This window comes from Elephas maximus, chromosome 1 (genome assembly GCF_024166365.1).
Source record: "Elephas maximus indicus isolate mEleMax1 chromosome 1, mEleMax1 primary haplotype, whole genome shotgun sequence".
Taxonomy (NCBI): Eukaryota; Metazoa; Chordata; class Mammalia; order Proboscidea; family Elephantidae; genus Elephas; species Elephas maximus.
In genome coordinates this window covers 110,592,100-110,610,552 of record NC_064819.1, presented here as the reverse complement: position 1 = coordinate 110,610,552, position 18,453 = coordinate 110,592,100, and the positions used below count along the sequence as shown (strand labels likewise).

The window sequence follows — 18,453 nt, the reverse complement described above, 5'->3', positions numbered from 1 at the left end:
GAAGTATGTCTAGGAAGCACCGCATGGAGCTTTGCTTGGTTATCATTCCAGGGTTTCAGGGGAAGCTGTCTTTCAAACAGCCCACCGCCACCCACCCATTCCAGGGTCAACGTCATGAGGCTGCTCTGGAAGACAAGTGGAGGTGTGGCATAACTGAGAAGAGAGACGCAGGGCCTGCATTAGTGCCCCATAGATCCCAGGACTCCATCTCCCCAGGGCCATGAGGTTACCAGAGTCCCCTGCCCCCATATACCCAGGGAGAAGAGCAGGAAGAGGGGGAGGGGGGACGCTGTCTGAACAACTGAGCATTTTTATCCAAAAGAGATTGAGAATCTCAGAAGAGACTATTTAGGTTATTGCATCAGAAACCTTGGTGGTGCAGTAGTTAAGAACTATGGTTGCTAACCAAAAGGTCAGCAGTTCAAATCCACCAGGCACTCCTTGGAAACCATATGGGGCAGTTCTACCCTGTCCTGCAGGGTCGCTATGATTCAGAATTGACTAGATGGCAATGAGTTTCTTAGTTTTTCTTTTTTTTTTGTTTATAATCCAGAGTGGGTTAAATTAAAGTTGTTGTTGCTTTCCCACAACCCAGGGATTAGGAGCTCTTGGAAACCCTGGTGGTGCAGTGGTTAAGAGCTATGGCTGCTAACCAAAAGGTTGGCAGTTCAGATCCACCAGATGCTCCTTTGAAACTCTCTGGGGGCAGTTTTACTCTGTCCTGTGAGGTCATTATGAGTCAAAACTGACTTGATGGCAATGGATTTTTTTTTTTTTTTTTTTTTAATGGAAGACTATGGTAGTTAAAAACAAAACAAGGCACATTTCCCTGTGCATCCCAGGGGTAGTTTGAATGGCTGAAGGACCCAGCTCTGTGTGTGTGTGCTTGCACACGCATGTGTGCTTTGAGTAAGACTAAGACTCAGTTTCTTTATCTGTGAAATGAGGATAAATAATAATTCCCATCTCTTAGGTTCCTTGTGCATTAAAATGACAGGTGGCATATACATCCTGGGCCCATTTTGCAAACTGGCTGAGTGTATTTCCTTGGTGGTGCTCGGGAACAGGGTAGAACAATGAAAGGAACACTGTGGGGCAGAGGATGCCTGACCAAGGGCAACCCAGAAGCCACAATCTCCTTCTTCATTGAAGGGTTGAACAGACACCCACCCAGGCTGCAGACATTGGTCAGAGGTAGACTTCTGGTTCTTATGTCTCTAAAAGTTTATATGCCAGAGAGAAACTGAGAGTTCGGTAACCCACAGAACTCTCTTGGTCTTTTCAAAGATCCCTTTGATGCCTGCTCCTCTTCAAGTAGAGTTTGAGCCCTAGGGCAGGTGCATGGCTATTTGCTCCTCAGTATCCCTGCATGGAAACCCTGGTGGCGTAGTGGTTAAGCGCTATGGCTGCTAACCAAGTGGTTGGCAGCTTGAATCTACCAGGTGCTCCTTAGAAACTCTAGGGGGTAGTTCTACTCTGCCCTATGGGGTTGGAATCAACTCGATGGCAATGGATTTTTTTTTTTTTTTTTAAATCCTTGCTTGCAGTATCCAAGTGTGCCAGCAAACCAGGGCCAAGCTGTGCTTGCAAGAGCTTGTTGGAGCCTGGGTTGAAGTCTTGGCTCCTAAGTCCCCATTCAGACTCCATACCCGGGTAAGAGTATATTATTTTCTTAGCTCAAATTGCATTTCCAAGTCATTATTTCTCTACGATGAGAAAACAATATTGGGTCTTATGTAATATCAACCTCAATGAATCTGGAAATGATCAAGGAATGGGTGGATTTTTTTTTTTCTCTTTAAAAAAGAGAAAAATAAATTTGAGATTGTTTGCATATGGCTGAGAATATTTATGAACTATTCCCCTTGTTTCCTCCTCACATATTTTACCCAGTGCATTTGTGTGTGGTACAGAATAAATCTTCATGGAGGGAGGTGGAGAGAGGAAAAAGCAGTTAAAGGCCTGGGTGTCCATCTATTCCCTGGGATACTTATGATCCTAGGGTGCCCCAGTCTGAGGCTCGCTTGCTGTGGCCTGAAGGTTACTTGGTCCTGCTATTCAGAGAACGTCTTTGGAAGGGAGAGTTTCCAATGCAAAGACTGAAGGAATTTGGGCAGCTTGTTTTGACATTTTCGACATCTTCTGGTCACTCTGGTTTCTTTCACATGCCTCTCACTCTTAACCAGAGCAGAAAGTTCAGCATGAACTGTTTCATGACCCAAGTGCCGTCAGCAGAAAGAGATAATTAAATTCTATGGATGCCAGATTGAGCCAGAGCTAAAGGCATGAGTTGGCAGATAGGAGGGAAACGAGCTGGCAGAGAATGCACGGGTGCTGGCATCTGTGATTCGATAATGTGGCAGTGCTTTGGCACACAGTGGTGTTGCGTTTATTTCCTTCCGGCTGTGCATCTCGACATAGCTCATCACCAAGCAGAATCCCAAGGGAGCATAGGGACAGGGCTGTGGCTGTACATTAAAGAATTAAGAGAAGCCGAACTCCAGCTGTTGATTATCCCCTCTAGGGGGCTCAGCGTTTGTACTTCTTACACACTGCCATTTTCTGCCACCCCTTGGGATTTTCAGGAATATACTGACCAAAGGGTATGGGATGAGGGACACAGAATGGGATGACCACTCTGTTCAATAACAATAGCTGCAGTAATTGTTGTCCCAGTATGGCCAGACATTGTATTAGGCATTTTGCCTGGATTGCCTGCATTATCCCAGTTAATTCTCACTGTGGCCTTCTGAGGATTACCCAGTCTAGTTGCTATGGAGTTGGTTTCAACTCATGACCTACATGTGTCACAGTAGAACTGTGCTTATATGGTTTTCAATGGCTGATTTTTTGAAATAGATTGCCAGCCTTTTCCAAGTCACCTCTGAGTGAACTTGAATCTCCAACCTTTTGGTTAGCAGCCAAGCACATTAACCATTTGCACCGTTCAGGGAGTCCTCATGGGATTAGATATCTTTATTCCTGTTGTTGAGATGAGAAAGCCAAATGAAGCTCAGCAAAGTTGAGGAACTTGTAAATGGCAGGATCAGGGACGTATCTAAGATTTGGGGGGTCTAAAGTCAATACAGGAGCCCTGGGGGCACAAGGATAAAAAATCTTGGCTCCTAACTGAAAGCTTGGCAGTTCCAACTCACCAGTTGCTCTACTTTCTCTTGGGAGAAAGGTGTGGCAGTCTGCTGTCATTAAGATTACAGTCTTGGAAATCCTACAGGGCGGTTCTACTCTGTCCTATAAGGTTGCTATGAGTTGGAATCTACTCGATGGCGTGGGTTTTTGGGTTTGGAAGTCAGTACAGTCAGTACAAATAAGGAATAAAATAATCAGGTTCAGGGCCTTGGAAGGTGCCCATGCCAGCACGGGGCCTTGAAGCTTAAGCCTCATCAAGGTCACAGTAAATCCACCCTGAGCAGGGTCAAGATTCGAACACAGGGTTAGCTCTAGGCCACTTGGCCCCTTCCCTGCCCAGTTATCATAGCCTCCATCAACACCACCTTCCCCCTGATCAGAGACACACTCACCGGCCTCATCTCCTCTTCTCTATATCATGATTATCACCAGCTCCAACCTTCATATTCCAGATCAAAAATACACAAAGAGAAGTGATGAAATTGACACACCAAGGACATGCTCAAAACATGCTGACTTGGTATGTGACGTGGTAACTCGCAGTCGTGACATAAGGCAACAACCACCCCCATTACCAAATGTTATCCTTCCATTTCAAGGAACCCTAGAGTGATAGATGAATTTTACCCAGAATTATCCACCCAAGGAGCTTCAGTTGCTGTCCAGGCCTCATCATCAAATTTCAGGATTGTCTCACAGCGGATGGGGACTGGGACACAGACTTGTACAGCAGCCTGCTCAGGTCTCCAAGGGCATTTGGAATTAGAACTTGCAATGCTTTGTTTTCCATCATAGATCTCTTTCCCTTGAATAATGTTGGTTGGCCAAATTTTGACAAGCACCCTACTTGAGTTTTCCTTTCTCCATAATAATCAGGCTTTTGCCATATCCTCCATAACTGAAAGGGGCAGGGGGATTTGAGGGAGCAAACAAACTTAAATCACAAGTGCTTTGGGGTAAAAAGCATAACAAGTATTGCTTAGTATCCAACTTCTTCCATTGCCCTTGAATAGGCTTGCCATCCCGTCACAGTCTAGATGATTACTAAGTGGAATACAAGCATTTTTCCCAGCCCTGCTCACACTGTTCTTTCAAACTGAAAACACAAAGCAGGTGATGAAGTACAAGTTCAATGCCACTCCAGGGAGAAGGAAGTACGTATTGAGAAACTAGGTCCAAACTCCAGCCGGTTTTCAAACATTCCAGTAAGTGCTCAGTTGATTTATCTTGGGCTGGTGTCATTCCATTGTCTCAAACAAAAGGCCTTCTGTGGAAAACAAAAGCGGGTTATGCGAGGAGTGACTAACAGAAGGCACATTTGGGAAAATCTGAACAAGAGTTCAGTTCTCTTGGCTGTTCCTCCAGAAGGCAACATTGCCTTTGTATCTGCTGAAATTAACATCATGACTGACTCTCATTATCCCAGTGTCACGTTCTAAACCCGAGCTGGAAAAAGAGCCCTTGGGTATAGGGCTAATGACGTAGGTGCAGTGGCTAATGGCCCAGTCAGCCGTCTCCTTCATGGCTGCCACATGAGCTCTGGTGGAAAGTTTCTAGGCTAACGTTTGATGACTGAAGTGGACTGTGAGATTCTGAGTGAGATGACTTTGAGTGATAGTGACTTCTCATAGTTGTTCTTTTGAGTATCTTGTTCTGTTCTGTGTATAAACACATTACTTGATCAATAAATATTGGGGCAAGACTGTAAAAGTCTTCTGCTCCATTATATGACTTTGGGTGTCCATTCTTTAAGCTGTATCCATGACAAGTTTCCAAGTAGCTATGATTGCACATCCTTGGGGATAAGGTACCCTCTGCTAATGTGCTGGCCCTTCCATTTTGGACAGGTCTTCCCTGTATTGAGCCCAATATACCTCCCTGATACCCACTGGTTCTCTGGGAGACACACAACAGGAATACTCTTTCCTATGCCATGTCCTCCCGGAAGCTGTGTCTGCTCTTTCGCCCCTTCTCAGGATGGGTTAGCTGGACATCATCAGTGCTCTCACAAAACCCGGCGCATGCCTCTGTTCTAGTACCACTGTGCAGTTATTTATTTATTTAATAAATAAATAAATGTATTACTTATTTAATAAACACATGTAAGAAATAAATTATTTCTTTCTACAAAATTGGTTTGTGGGCTTATTGTGGAATGTTGGCAAAATATTGATCAACTTGAGATATAGTATAAACTGAGAAGAACACATACTTTTGTGGTTACGAGGGGGGGAGGGAGGGAGGGTGGGAGAGGGCTATTTACTGATTAGTTAGTAGATAAGAACTACTTTAGGTGAAGGGAAGAACAATATTCAATACACAGAAGGTCAGCTCAACTGGACTGGACCAAAACAGCAAAGCAGTTTCCGGGATAAACTGAATGCTTCAAAGGTCAGTGGAGCAAGGGCGGGGGTTTGGGGACTATGGCTTAAGGGGACCTCTAAGTCAACTGGCAAAATAATTCTATTATGAAAACATTCTGCATCCCACTTTGAAGTGTGGCATCTGGGGTCTTAAATGCTAACAAGTGGCCATCTAAGATGCATCAATTGGTCTCAACCCACCTGGATCAAAGGAGAATGAAGAATACCAAGGTCACACGATAACCATGAGCCCAAGAGACAGAAAGGGCCACATGAACCAGAGACTTACATCATCCTGAGACCAGAAGAACTAGATGGTGCCCGGCCACAACCGTTGACTGCCCTGACAGGGAGCACAACAGAGAACCCCTGAGGGAGCAGGAGAACAGTGGGATGCAGACCCCAAATTCTCATCAAAAGACCAGACTTAATGGTCTGACTGAAACTAGAAGGATCCCAGTGGTCATGGTCCCCAAACCTTCTGTTGGCCCAGGACAGGAACCATTCCCAAAGACTACTCATCAGACATGGAAGGGACTGGACAATGGGTTGGAGAGAGATGCTGATGAAGAGTGAGCTACTTGTACCAGGTGGACACTTGAGACTGTGATGGCATCTCCTGTCTGGAGGGGAGATAGGAGGGTAGAGAAGGTTAGAAACTGGCAAAACTGTCACGAAAGGAGAGACTGGAAGGAGGGAGCGGGCTGACTCAGGGGGAGAGTAAGTGGGAGTATGTAGTAAGGTGTATATAAGCTTGTATGTGACAGACTGACTGGATTTGTAAACTTTCACTTAAAGCACAATAAAAATTATTTTAAAAAAATGACATAAAAAATATTGATCAAGCAAGATAAGAAAATGAAAGCCGACTACTATTACTGCATCCACTGGAGATAAGCCTGTTAAATCTTTGGTATATATCCTAAGTTTTATTTCTATATTTTATTTTATTTTTTTCCAAAAAATCATTAGATAATACTTCTTGTTCTGTTAGAGTTTTCTTTTTCAGGCCATTTAATCCATTCTACTGCAGTATGTTAATGGCTGCCATGTATTCTGTAATGTGGGGTGGTGGACTGGCAGTGTGATGAGAGGGGGACAGGATTCAGGATGAGCTCCCCATGCTAAAGACATTGTGGTCAGATCCAGGGGCAAGAAGGTTGGCTAAAGACACTTCTTTTGCTCTTCCATACCAGCCCTTGAGAGAGGCCTGACCAAGGCACTGAAGAAACTGGATGACTACCTGAACACCCCTTTGCCAGAGGAGATAGATGCCAATACCTGCGAGGACGATGACAAGGGGTCCCGTCGAAGGTTCCTGGACGGGGATGAGCTGACACTGGCCGACTGCAATCTGTTGCCTAAACTCCATGTGGTCAAGGTAAGAGAGCTCTATCTACAGGTGCTCACCAGATCCAACTCCATCCACAGCTCACCTGTGTGGATAAGCCAAGACCACACTGTCATCAAAGGCCCAGCCTTTGAAGTCAGATGGACAGGAACTCAAGTTCAGCCTCCACAGCTTGCTGGCTGTATAGCCTCTCTGAGCTTCAAGTTCTTACCTGTACAATAGGCATATATCACCTACTTTTAGGGTTGCGGGGAAAGTGAATATGTGTGAAAGTGCCTGGCATATTGTAGGGGCTCAGTGTAATAATAGTTGCTATATTATTAAGAGGTTTATAGGTGGCACAAACGGTTAAGCTCTCAGCTACTAACCTAAAGGTCAGCAGTTTAAACTCACTCAGTGGCACCACAGAAGACAGGCCTGACAATCTGCTTCTGTAAAGGGTATAGCCAAGAAAACTCTATGAAGCAGCTTTACTCTGTAACACATGGGGTTGCCATGAGTTGGAAACTACTTAGCAGCAACGAGTTTGGTTATGGCTTTTATTGTTATTAAGTATAGTCATATGGAAGGACCCCCAGTGGCCCAGTGGTTAAGCACTTGGCTGCTAACTGAAAGGTTGGTGGTTTGAACCCACCAGCTGCTCTGGGGAGAAAGACGTGTGGTAGTCTGCCTCTGTAAAGATTACAGCCTACGAAGCCCTATGGGGTAGGTCTGGTCTGTCGTATAGTGTCGCTAAGAGTCGAAATTGACTCAATGGCAATATGTTTAGATAAAATCATATCACTCCAAAGGCCTCTTTCTCCTGGGTTTTCACTGACTTCACTTCCACATCTCTATTAAATGTACCCTGAAATGTACAGTCCTTCAGTTCACAAGGCTGCCTTCTCGTTCTCTCCAGCAGCTCCCTAGAGTAGGCATGCCTCTTCTTCATCCGCCAGGGAACAAGATGGAACCTGTAAGAGATGAAGTCTGTCTGTCATCACACTCACTGAACATCGGTGACATGCAGTGCAGTCCTTTCCTCATTCCTGCAGGACCTGAGAGTGGAAAGATAATTCAAGATCATCCAGGGCAATTCCCACACACACTGGACCACTTTCTCCCGTGTCAGTGACAGGCTTCTGTGCCACTGTGATTGCACAGTCCCGTCCCTGGGGAGTCCTCTGCCCAGTGAGCAGGCCTCACCCTGCTGGACAGCTCTGAGTATTCCAACAGCTTTCCCTGTATTGAGCCCACATGTGCCTCCCTGCTACCCACTTGTTCTCTGGGGCAACACGGAACAGGGGTGCTCTCTTCCATCTCATCTGAGACAGCAGTTATTTCCCCTAGGTTCTCTAAGCTAACTTCTTCTCACGTCATTTTCTGACCCTCCACCAGCCTAGAGAAAAATGCAGTGGAATCATAGTTGTACTGCTCTCTACTTTCTCTCGAGTTCTTGGGTGATGCAAACAGTTAATGCATTTGGCTGCTAACTGAAAGGTTAGAGGTTCAAGTCCACCCAGAGACACCTTGGAAGAAAGGCCTAGCAGTCTACTTCTGAAAAACCAGCCATTGAAAACCCTAAGTAGCACAGTTCTATTCTGACACACGTAGGGTTGCCGTGAATCAGAGTCAACTCCGCGGCAACTGGTTACGTGGTTACTTCTACACCATCTATACCTTGTCATCGCGATCAGACACTAACCTCTGTGAGGATGGGGCTTTCCCCATGCGTGATGGTGGGCAGATGGTGGCCTTATAATAAATACTCATTGATCGTTTGATCACATAGCATGTGTCTGGGTGATACCCAGTTCCCTCTATGCCTCACTAAGAAGCTTAGATACCCACCTATCGTTTCTTATCTCCAAATCTCCCCTTCTGTTTGCTTCTACGTGATTCTGGGGCTGGGATTGTGTAAACCACGTCTCTGCTTTGCCGGCTACTCCCTGTTAGGCTCTGCCAAGAAGGGGTGCCAGAGAGAGCTTGCAAGGCTGGAAGAGGGCAATATCCACCTATCATTTTTCAGCTGAAGTTCTGGGCTGGAAATGCATGCTTCACTGAAATCAGAGCACACACAGGCTTGAGTTGACTTTGGTTAGCTGTGCATGCACTGATGTCCCCAGGGGCCTTGGTCAGAGCTAGAAACTGGAGGAATCATGCAGGCCTGTGTTGGTGGGCTAGACAAATACAGTCTGTTAACATGAAGACACTCTGGATAAGGGGCCAATCCAGTGATCAGTTAGAGGCCTAGCCATACTATGTCTCTTTGAAGTTATTAATACTGCATGCTTTCTTTCCCTCTAAGCCTCCTTGATTCTCCTTTTCCTGGGGACTAAATGGCACCGTTAGGGATGAGAGGCTTCCAGTTCAGACCCACTGTATCAGAGTGCTATGAAGGAAAAAGCCCCGTTCCAGGAGTCAGGAAACCCAACTCCCAGTCCTATATCTGTCACCAACTAGCAGCTTCATCTAGGGCAAGTCACCTCGTCTTTTTGGAATTGATTTTTCTCATATCTAAGAAGGAGGGACATGGATTATGTTCCTTCCTGCCTCCCTTTCGTTTCCTCCTTCCTCTTTCTTACCTTCTTTCTTACTTCTCTGTTTGTTGAATAAGGTAAACAAATGGATCTCCCAGGCCCTGTGCTTCATCCTATGATTCCTTCAGTTCCTTCCAGCCCTAGTTGACTAAGTCAAGCCCCCCTCCTTGGATGGAGTTCAGTGAGTGGTTCACTCGGAGGAGCTGGGGATCAGAGACAGGATGGCCTGCGAGGGAACAAAGGCTGGGCCTCGCCTCGTGTCTCCTTGGATTTCTGCTGATCCAGCTTATCAGATCCCAGAGACCTGGCAAACCTCTGAAGTTCAGAAAGAGCCAAAGGGGCAGCCAAGTCAGGCCTCCAGTTTGGCTTTAGATGCCAAAACTTAATCTGGGCTGTGGGAGCTAACTGTTTTCATATGAAAGAGGAAATTCAGAACATAAGCATGGACGTTCCTGCAGACGTCACAGCTTTGTGTGCACATTCTCTCTCTCTCTGTCTCGTTGTGAGCTTTGTGTGCACATCCTCTCTCTCTCTCTTTCTGTCTCTTGCTCTTACTTTTGCTGTCACTCTTGCCCTCACTCTCTCACTCTCGCTCCCACTTGGCTCACTTTCAGGTCCATCTTCATCCATGGACGCTGAGTTGCTCTGACCCAGGCGCTCATTGGAGTCTGATTTAAACTTTCACTGTCTGGCTCCCTTCTAGTTCTCATCTCCCCAAGCACGACCAAAGTGTGAAGGAACAATGGCCAATACACAGGGTGACTGCTCTAGGTGGGGAGGCTATCTGTAGGCTTTTAGTAGCCAGTGTTGGGACCCTCGCTCAGCAGAGTGGCCATGCTCATCCCTGCAGCACACAGGAAGAGAAACACAAACACATTTCATAAATTGCACTTCTGCTATTTTAAAGCCAATATTACACCCTTTAAAATCCTGAAAATAAAAATTCAGCATGGGAAGACTGGAGGCTGCTCTATCTAATCAGTTTGGAATTGTGAAAAATATTTTTGGATGGATGCCGTGACCCTACTGTGGGCCTTTTTCATCCCCACTGGCAAGTTCTGGCAACGTCCCGTGGTCAGGGCACCACTCCGGAATAGATTTGCTCTTTAGCCAAGACGGCTTTTCTCAAAGGCTTTTGGGCAAATGCAAGGGACTGTCATCTTGGCAGTGAGCAGAGGGAGGCTGAGAAGAACGAGTGGCGAGTGTTGGCCTTAATATTCACTCATTGACCTTTGCTTATTAGATGTACTTAAGCTGGACAGAAAATTGTGGGGTGGCTTCTTCGGTGGCTACACCAAACCAGTTATTTTAACCAAGATAACTTAATATAAAAATTATTAAGTAAATGCTGAAGAACTGGGAAGGCAAAATATACCACAAGTTTGCAACTTCAGGAAGCAGCTACCACCCCTAGGGTTGGGGGAACAAAGGGAAGAGGTTAGAATTAATAAAACTTTGAAACTTAGATAAGGGGCCCCTCAGAGCTACAACTCAGACCTCTGAGGTAAGGGTGAAGCTCAGCTGGTGTTGGAGTCTGAGTGTTACAGTGGGGCCCAAGAGGCTGCAACCCAGGCCTCTGAAGAGGGGCCACTGCTTGGGCACTGGCCTCTTTGAGGGGGTATGATGGAGGTGGTTCTGTGTTGGTGAAAGAGTAAACTGGATTCAGCTGATGCTACTGGAACAGACTGGAGACTGACAGGAACAGGAAGTTGACAGGAGAGTGCAAGTCCCTTCTCCCTCCTCCAGCTTTGCAGGCTTTCTCTGGCATCCCCTCTTGGCAGAGCCTAACAGGAAGTAGCTGGCAAAGCAGAGATGTGGTTTGCACAGTCCCAGCCCCAGAATTGCAAAGATGCAAATAGAGGGTGGGTTTGGAGATAAGCAAAAATTGCTTAGTAACAGGCATGTGAAGAATTCCGAGTAGACCAATTCCTTTATCAGGTACATAGGGTTCAGTGGCAAAATTGAAAGAACTGTGGGCTAGAAGGCAGGAACTTAATAAATATTAGTGATTACTCAATAGATATTGGTTGAATTAATTAATGTCCTTTGAAACATTGGATAAGTCAATCTCTCATGACTTCAGTTTACTCATTGCTAAGGATCTTTAGAATTATGTGACTTTATGACACAAGATACACTTTGTCTGCTGTTAAAATAAATAAGGATGAAAAAGATGAAATACATCTGTTTATTGACTTCCTACTTATTTAACCTCCTTTTGCCTTACTTTTCTCATCTGTAAAATGGGAATAAAATAGATTGTTCTTTATAGAGTTATTCAGAGATTTAAATAGCTTGCAAAGTGCTTAAAGCAGTGCCTGGAAACATTAAATAATTTTTTGCTATTATTACTATTATCAGCATCATCATTGTTATTATCGAGAGGTAAATAGAGGGAAACGCTGAATGAGATGGATTGACACAATAGCCATAAGGGACTCAAATAGGCCAACGATCATGAAGATGGTGCAGGACCAGTGTCTTAGGCTTGGTTCTCTAGAAAAGCAAAACCAGTGAAGCATATATATATATATATATATACATAATTTGGCACATATGTATATATACACATAATTACATACATAGAGATTATGTCAAGAAAATGTCTCATGCAGTTGTAGATCTGGCAAATCCGAAGTCCATGGGTCAGGCATCAAGCTGGAGGCTTCTCCTCACTCACACAGCTGCAGGGACTGACGAACCCAAGACAGCAAGTCAGAAGGCAGGCCCTGGCTCACAGGCTGTGGAGGCCAAAAAATGCCAAGATTGGCAGGCAATATAGGAGACAGCTGGTTCAAGTCTCAAGAACCAGAGATCAGATGACGACAAGCTGGATGCAGGATTCAGAGCAAGGAAGTGAGCTTTGCCAGAATATCCATACATTTACTAAATGCAAGCCATGGCCATGAGAAAACTCCCTTTACAACTGATTGGCTGATCACATCAGATCACATCATGAAGGATGACTACATCATCATATAACTGCCAAATTACATCACTACATAACTGCCAAACTACAACATTACATAACTGCCAAACCACTGAGAATCATAGCCCAGCCACACAACCTTAACCATCACGACTGGGTAACATTTTACTCTGCTGTACATAAGGTTGCCATGAGTTGGAGCTGACTTGATGGCAACTAACAACAATAACAACAAAAGAGAAATGAAGAAATCTGTGGTTCCTGTCCTGACACTGCTCACAAGCTAGGGGAGAGAGAAAAGATACTAAAATAGTAATTGTGATTCAAAATAAAATATAGCTTAGTATTGTAACAGAGGTTCAAAACTGGGGTAGGAGGGTGGAGGGGAAAAGAATGCATTCCCCTTGGGAATGTGGACATACTTAGAAGACCAAGCTTTTCCCGTACTAGGTCATCGTTGCTCTTTTACTCAATGTGGTTTTCTGAGGACCTTGCACATTGCTGCCACCGAAAAAAGGTGAAAGCCTAGAGTGGCTGATCTTGGGGTTTCTCTAAGCGGGAAGTCCCTGGGTCAGTGGTCTGGGGCCCTCTCTAGAAAGAAAGCAGAGGAAGCAGAGTCGGTGCTTCAGGAGAGGGAAGACTCCCTGCCCTTTCACCCAGCCCCTGAGAATGAGAGGTGGGGCCAGCTCCTGGGCAGGCCCCAGTGCAAACTGGAAATAAGGGGCCCCGAGTGAAAAAATTTATTAAGACTGTCAAAATGGTGACAGCAGAGCATTAAACCAAGAGTGAGGGCCCTTCTAAGCTCAAGGTCTGGGTGACAGGCCCTACGTCCAAGCAGCCAGTTCTACCTAGAAGGACCTACCCTGGCCCCGCCATGAAGGAAATGGATGCAGTGGGTAGAAGCTGGGCCTCCATGCCCTCTGTGGCCTCTTCTGACTCTTACATTATAATAATGGGTTACACTTACTGAGCACTCATTGTGTGCCAGGCATTCCTCAGAGCACTGTATGTATATTAATTTATTCTCCCAAGGTAGTTCCTATCACTATCGCCATTTTCGAGAGAAGGAAATTGGGGCTCAGAGAGGTTATGTAAGTGGTCCAAGTGGTGGAGTTAAGTGGTGGAGCCAGGGTTGCAAATGCAGTCATTTGGGATCCAGAGCCCATGCTCTTAACCACTATGCTACTGTTCCCCTCAACACGAGCACCACCTCCACAGAGTCCTCCTAGCCTACCCGGGCCAAGTGTAGCAAGCCATGGAGAGAATAGGGATCACTCTCTGTTCACTCTCCATCATGCCCTGAGTCTACATATACCTTCCAGCATCTAACTTACTTTCATATTATAGCTTTGTTTTTTCCTTATATGAGTAAGGATACTTATGTAAAACAAAGTGCATAAGGGAAAAATTTAAAAAAAATTGTAATTCTACAAATCAGGCATAACCACTGGCAATACATTGGTATATATTTTTCTATTCATTGTATATTTTTCTCCAAATGTATCATACTGCACTTTATACTTAAAGAGTATCCTTCTTGAAGATCCATCTTGAAAAGTCTGCTATGTCTCCAAAGATTCCTTTACAACATCGTTTTAATGACTCATCAGTGTACCATTGTATTTATGTACCATAATGTATTTATCCATTCATGTATTGTTGTGTACCATTTTGGTTATTTAAAACAGTCCTGTGATCACATTTGTGTAGTTAAATTTTTGTGTACATCATCATGTCCTAAGGAAGACTTCCTAGGAGTGGGGAAAAAAAAAAGTAGTCAAAGAGAAAATTATATTTACTTAACCACCAATTGCCATCCAGTCGACTCCACCTCATGGCAACCCCACTTTCCTGCTGTGCACAAGCTAGATCATGCCACTAACACCCTCTCAGTGGTCTGTTTCATGCATTCGCTCCATCTCTATTCTGTGATCTCCGTTCTAGATTGTAGCCAAGGCATACCGCAACTATGGCAGCCCAGCCGAGGTGACAGGCCTGTGGTAATGCCTTAAGAGCAGAATTCTGTTCCATGGGGTTTTCAGTGGCTGATTTTTTGGAAGGAGATAGTCAGGACTCTCTTCTGAGGCACCTCTGGGTGGACTTGAACCTCCAAGCTTACAGTTAGCAGTCAATTCCCTTAACCATTTGTGCCACCCAAAACCAAAAAACCAAACTCGTTGCCACTGAGTCAACCCTGACTCAGAGCGACCCTACAGAACAGAGTAGAACTGCCCCATGGGGTTGCCAAGGCTGTAGTCTTTACGGAAGCAGACTGCCACATCTCTCTCCCACAGAGCGGCTGATAGGTTCGAACCGCTCCTCTTTCTGTTAGCAGCTGAGCACTTTAACCACTGCGACGTCAGGGCTGATCTCGCACCACCCAGGGAGTCCTGCATTTACTTAGGAAATATAAAATAAAATAAAAAGAAGGCAGCACTGCCATCTGACATTGCAGCGCTGCAGACGTTTTCCTGGGGGCCCGTTGTGGTGCACAGCACTTGCCTGCTGTGCACACACTGGATCATGCCACTGACACCCTCTCAGTGGTCTGTTTCATGCGTTCACTCCACCTCTGTTCTGCCCTCTCTGTCCTAGATTGTAGCCAAGAAATATCGCAACTACAATATCCCAGCTGAGATGACAGGCCTGTGGCGGTACCTCAAGAATGCCTATGCCCGGGATGAGTTCACCAACACCTGTGCAGCTGACCACGAGATTGAGATGGCTTACGCAGATGTCGCCAAGCGCCTCAGCCAATCCTGAGCATAGCCGTCATACCCCGTAACTGCTCAGGAGAATTCAATCTCTCCAAAGGACTCCAGCTTCACAGCCTCCTCTTCCACATTGCCCCCGGGAATGTTTTTTATCACGGCCACATCTTGCTGACATCACAGGAACTCCAGCCTACCCTCTTACCAAAGTCAACACCCTCCCCTGCTTCATCACACAAGAACTGGCCAGCAGAAACAATAGAGACAAGACAGTCAACCTCTCAGCCTGCCAGCCTGACCTGGGTTCACTGTATTTGGGGTCAGTGTTGGAAAAGCCACATTTCCAACAATTGTCACTGGCCCCTTCTGCAGTACCAAAATATCTGCTGAGATGAATTAGAAAAATACAACACCGGCAACTCTTCCACCCTCCTTCTTGTCAGTAGCCCCAATGGCCAAGGACAAATGCCATCTTCCTTCGTGTTAGAAAGAGTTCTGCTGCCCTGGTAGGGGAGACAGAGGAAGTGAATGGAAGAGGCCCAAGCTGGCTGTGGATTTTGGCATCTGGCAAACACACCTTCAGCTGCTACTTTCTGACACACCTGGCATTGGGCACTGATAGCAAGATGGAAAAATCATTCCAGACACTCCATTCTTAATTTGTTGGAGTGATGGGTGTGTTGCAATGCTGCTGCACACACGGCAGACACTGATCCTGGTTTGCGTGCCAATCCAGACCTTACCAGGAAAGGAAATTAGCATGCAGTTTCAAACTGGGATGCCTGGGAAGGGGAGGGTAGGGGGAGCAGTGTCGGTGCCAAAAGGCCCACAGGGTCTACCAACCATGGTTTTCTTGCTTAGTGGTAGTTGTTTCATTGGAAATGACATGCTTGGGTTTGACTGTGTTTATCAATGAGTGGCTTTTTTTTCTTTTTTTTTCCTGTCTGTGAGAAAGCATATGGGAATAGGAGGTGGAAGGTTGGGTGAAAATAAGGAAGTTCTTTATGATGCCTGGTGTTCCCTGGGAATCTTCTAGATAGGTCTTCTCTCTCATGATCTAAGTCTTGGACTGATGACGTCATGTAACTACCAACCTTATAGCAAAACCCAAGAATTAGCCAAAAATTTCTTTTCCAATCTTTCCAAGTTTCTCCAGGTTGCGGATCTGCTAGCTGGATGCTCTCAGGCAGCAGCTCCTGACTGATTCCGCTGCACCTCTGATGGCTGAGAGATACATTCAGTAGGTGGCATGATCATGGGTTACCTTAAGATGAAAGTCCATTGGCCTTTCTGACTGGGGAGCCATGCAATTTGAACTCAAAGAAAAATGCACACCTACGTAGATTATTTTTTCCAACCTTCAGATTCAACTGCTGTATTTTTAGCTAATATTTCACTCCTTAGTCATTCTCCTTGAGTTTCACCTCCTTAAAAGCTTACTGGGTCTGAGCATAGGGACCTGTGCAAAGAAAACTAAGAAAAATGAACTAATCATCAACTCCCTCTCTCAGTGAACGCCCTGTGAGGAAATCCATCTGCCACAGGCCCTCACCTTTAACAATCCTTCTTTCTATGTTGCTTGTTGGTCCAGGGCGAGGGCCCAGAGTGTTGGAAAGCCCCTGGACTTGGCTCATTTCTCAGCGAGGGCAGGACTGCACGGGTCCTTTCCATAGAAACATCAACAAATTTTAACCCCAGGAATCCCTGGACTTACCTGCCTCATGGGATCTCTGAAGAAAAAAAGTGACCCATTGATGAGAACAGAGTGAAAGTGGGAGGTCTCCTTTAGCACACTGAGGAAGAGGAAACTTCTCAGTAGGACATGCTATAAGCCTTTTCAAAGGCAGAATGAGTTGATTCATTTCCCTCTCTAAAGGCACCTTTCCATGGAAACCCAGTCCCTCAAGATGTGGAGAAAGGGAAACTGGTGAGGAAACAGTCCTTTTTACTGTAGGAAAAAGCCCCTAACTTGTCTCTGAGGGAGAGAGAAGGGTGTGAAGGCTTGAAAGGTCCCGAAGGCCTTTTAATTACTGGTGTGAAATCCTGTTGCTCTCAGAAATCCTTCCGTCAACTTCCATGACCTAAGAGGCAGTTTACTTTCCACAGAGCCACAGTTGCCTGTTCCAGAAACACTTCTGTGAAGCACAACCAACCGTGACAGAAAAAAATGGGAAGGAAGTGCCAGGCGGAGCAACTCCACCCTGAGGGGGATTAGTGGGATACTAATAACTCTGATAGTCAGAATTCAGCAATTGGCAATTCTTAAAAAAAAAAAGCCAAACCAAATCAATATTGCTGTTTGCAGTTGTTCCTTCTGAGGTTGTGTTAGTTCTTACACAAATAACGATATTAAGGAGCTGGTGAGCTGATAATCAAGATATGACCAATTATAACCATTTAAAAGAAGGTTACATGATAAATTATAACCATATGAAAGGAAGGCACTTGTGGGTACTCAAATCAGAAATACCTTTTTATTTAAACAGTAGATTATTAAATAATGCAACTGACTACTGACTTAGAATTATAATACCTTAAGACCGTGTTTAAAATAGTAATTTAAAAACAGCAATAATTTAGTAACTTTATCCTTTGATGTTTTTTTCCCCCCAGAGGAGATTTTTCTCAAAGTTCTTCAGCCTTTTCTGAGGTTGGTGATAAGTGTATCACAAGCACATCAAACCATCTCCCAAAAAGTGTGACGAGGTCCTTTTGTGTCCCAAGAACCAACCCAGGAAATATCGAAGGGTTTGCTGCAGAGTTTTAGGACAGGAGCTAAGACTTGAACTTGGTCCTGAAAGAATATTGATTCCTCAGAAAGCATTTCGGTGGCGCAGGGAAGGGGATTTATTTGTGTTGAGATCCTGTTTTATTTTGTATTGACTTTCATGTCACAATTTTTTGTGAGATGGGTTAGTCAGAGGCAGAGGCTGGAGCAAGATTCAGACTCGGAATTACTGAGTTGAATTTGCCCATCAAATCAGGGCTGCATATTGGGTAAGATATTGGGTAAGATTTTGATAGCTGTAGAAGATGAGCTGAGTAATAAAATCTTGATTGATCAAGGGCATCTTTCCTTCTGTTGGAAGCCTTCCTCTCCTGACAAAGGAAGTCAAATGCCTAACAGTTCAGAATCACAGGCAGGAGCCTATTTGCTTTTAAATGGGGGCGGGGGCAGGGGGCAGGGGGCAGGGGGTGGGGGTGGGGTGGTAATAGCTTACCTGGCACCAGAGGAATGAGCTGAAAAGTAAAAACCACAGTCAATCAGCTTATTTGGCTATGTGACCCAAACTAGTTTCAGCTGCTTAGGAAAAGGACCCGTGGTCAGGGTTGGCTTCTCCTGTTGGTGGGGCCAGCGAGGACCTTGATCTTTTAGTATAAAGAGGCTGTGCCAAGAGTGAGGTTTCCCGAGCCACGTTCTCTACCACTCGTC

At 45.3% G+C, this 18,453-nt stretch overlaps 1 protein-coding gene across 3 annotated transcripts in view; it reads left to right on the top strand.

The window, feature by feature from the left end:
* The window catches only part of CLIC5 (chloride intracellular channel 5), a 128,967-nt gene extending 110,777 nt beyond the window's left edge, over positions 1–18,190 (top strand). For all 3 annotated transcript variants that reach the window (XM_049893536.1, XM_049893539.1, XM_049893543.1), the window contains 2 exons: positions 6,707–6,891; positions 14,905–18,190. In XM_049893536.1, coding sequence (XP_049749493.1) covers positions 6,707–6,891; positions 14,905–15,072 — 353 coding nt within the window. In that variant the 3' untranslated portion in view covers positions 15,073–18,190. The remainder of the gene's footprint in view (positions 1–6,706; positions 6,892–14,904) is intronic.
* Positions 18,191–18,453: the final 263 nt, after the last annotated feature.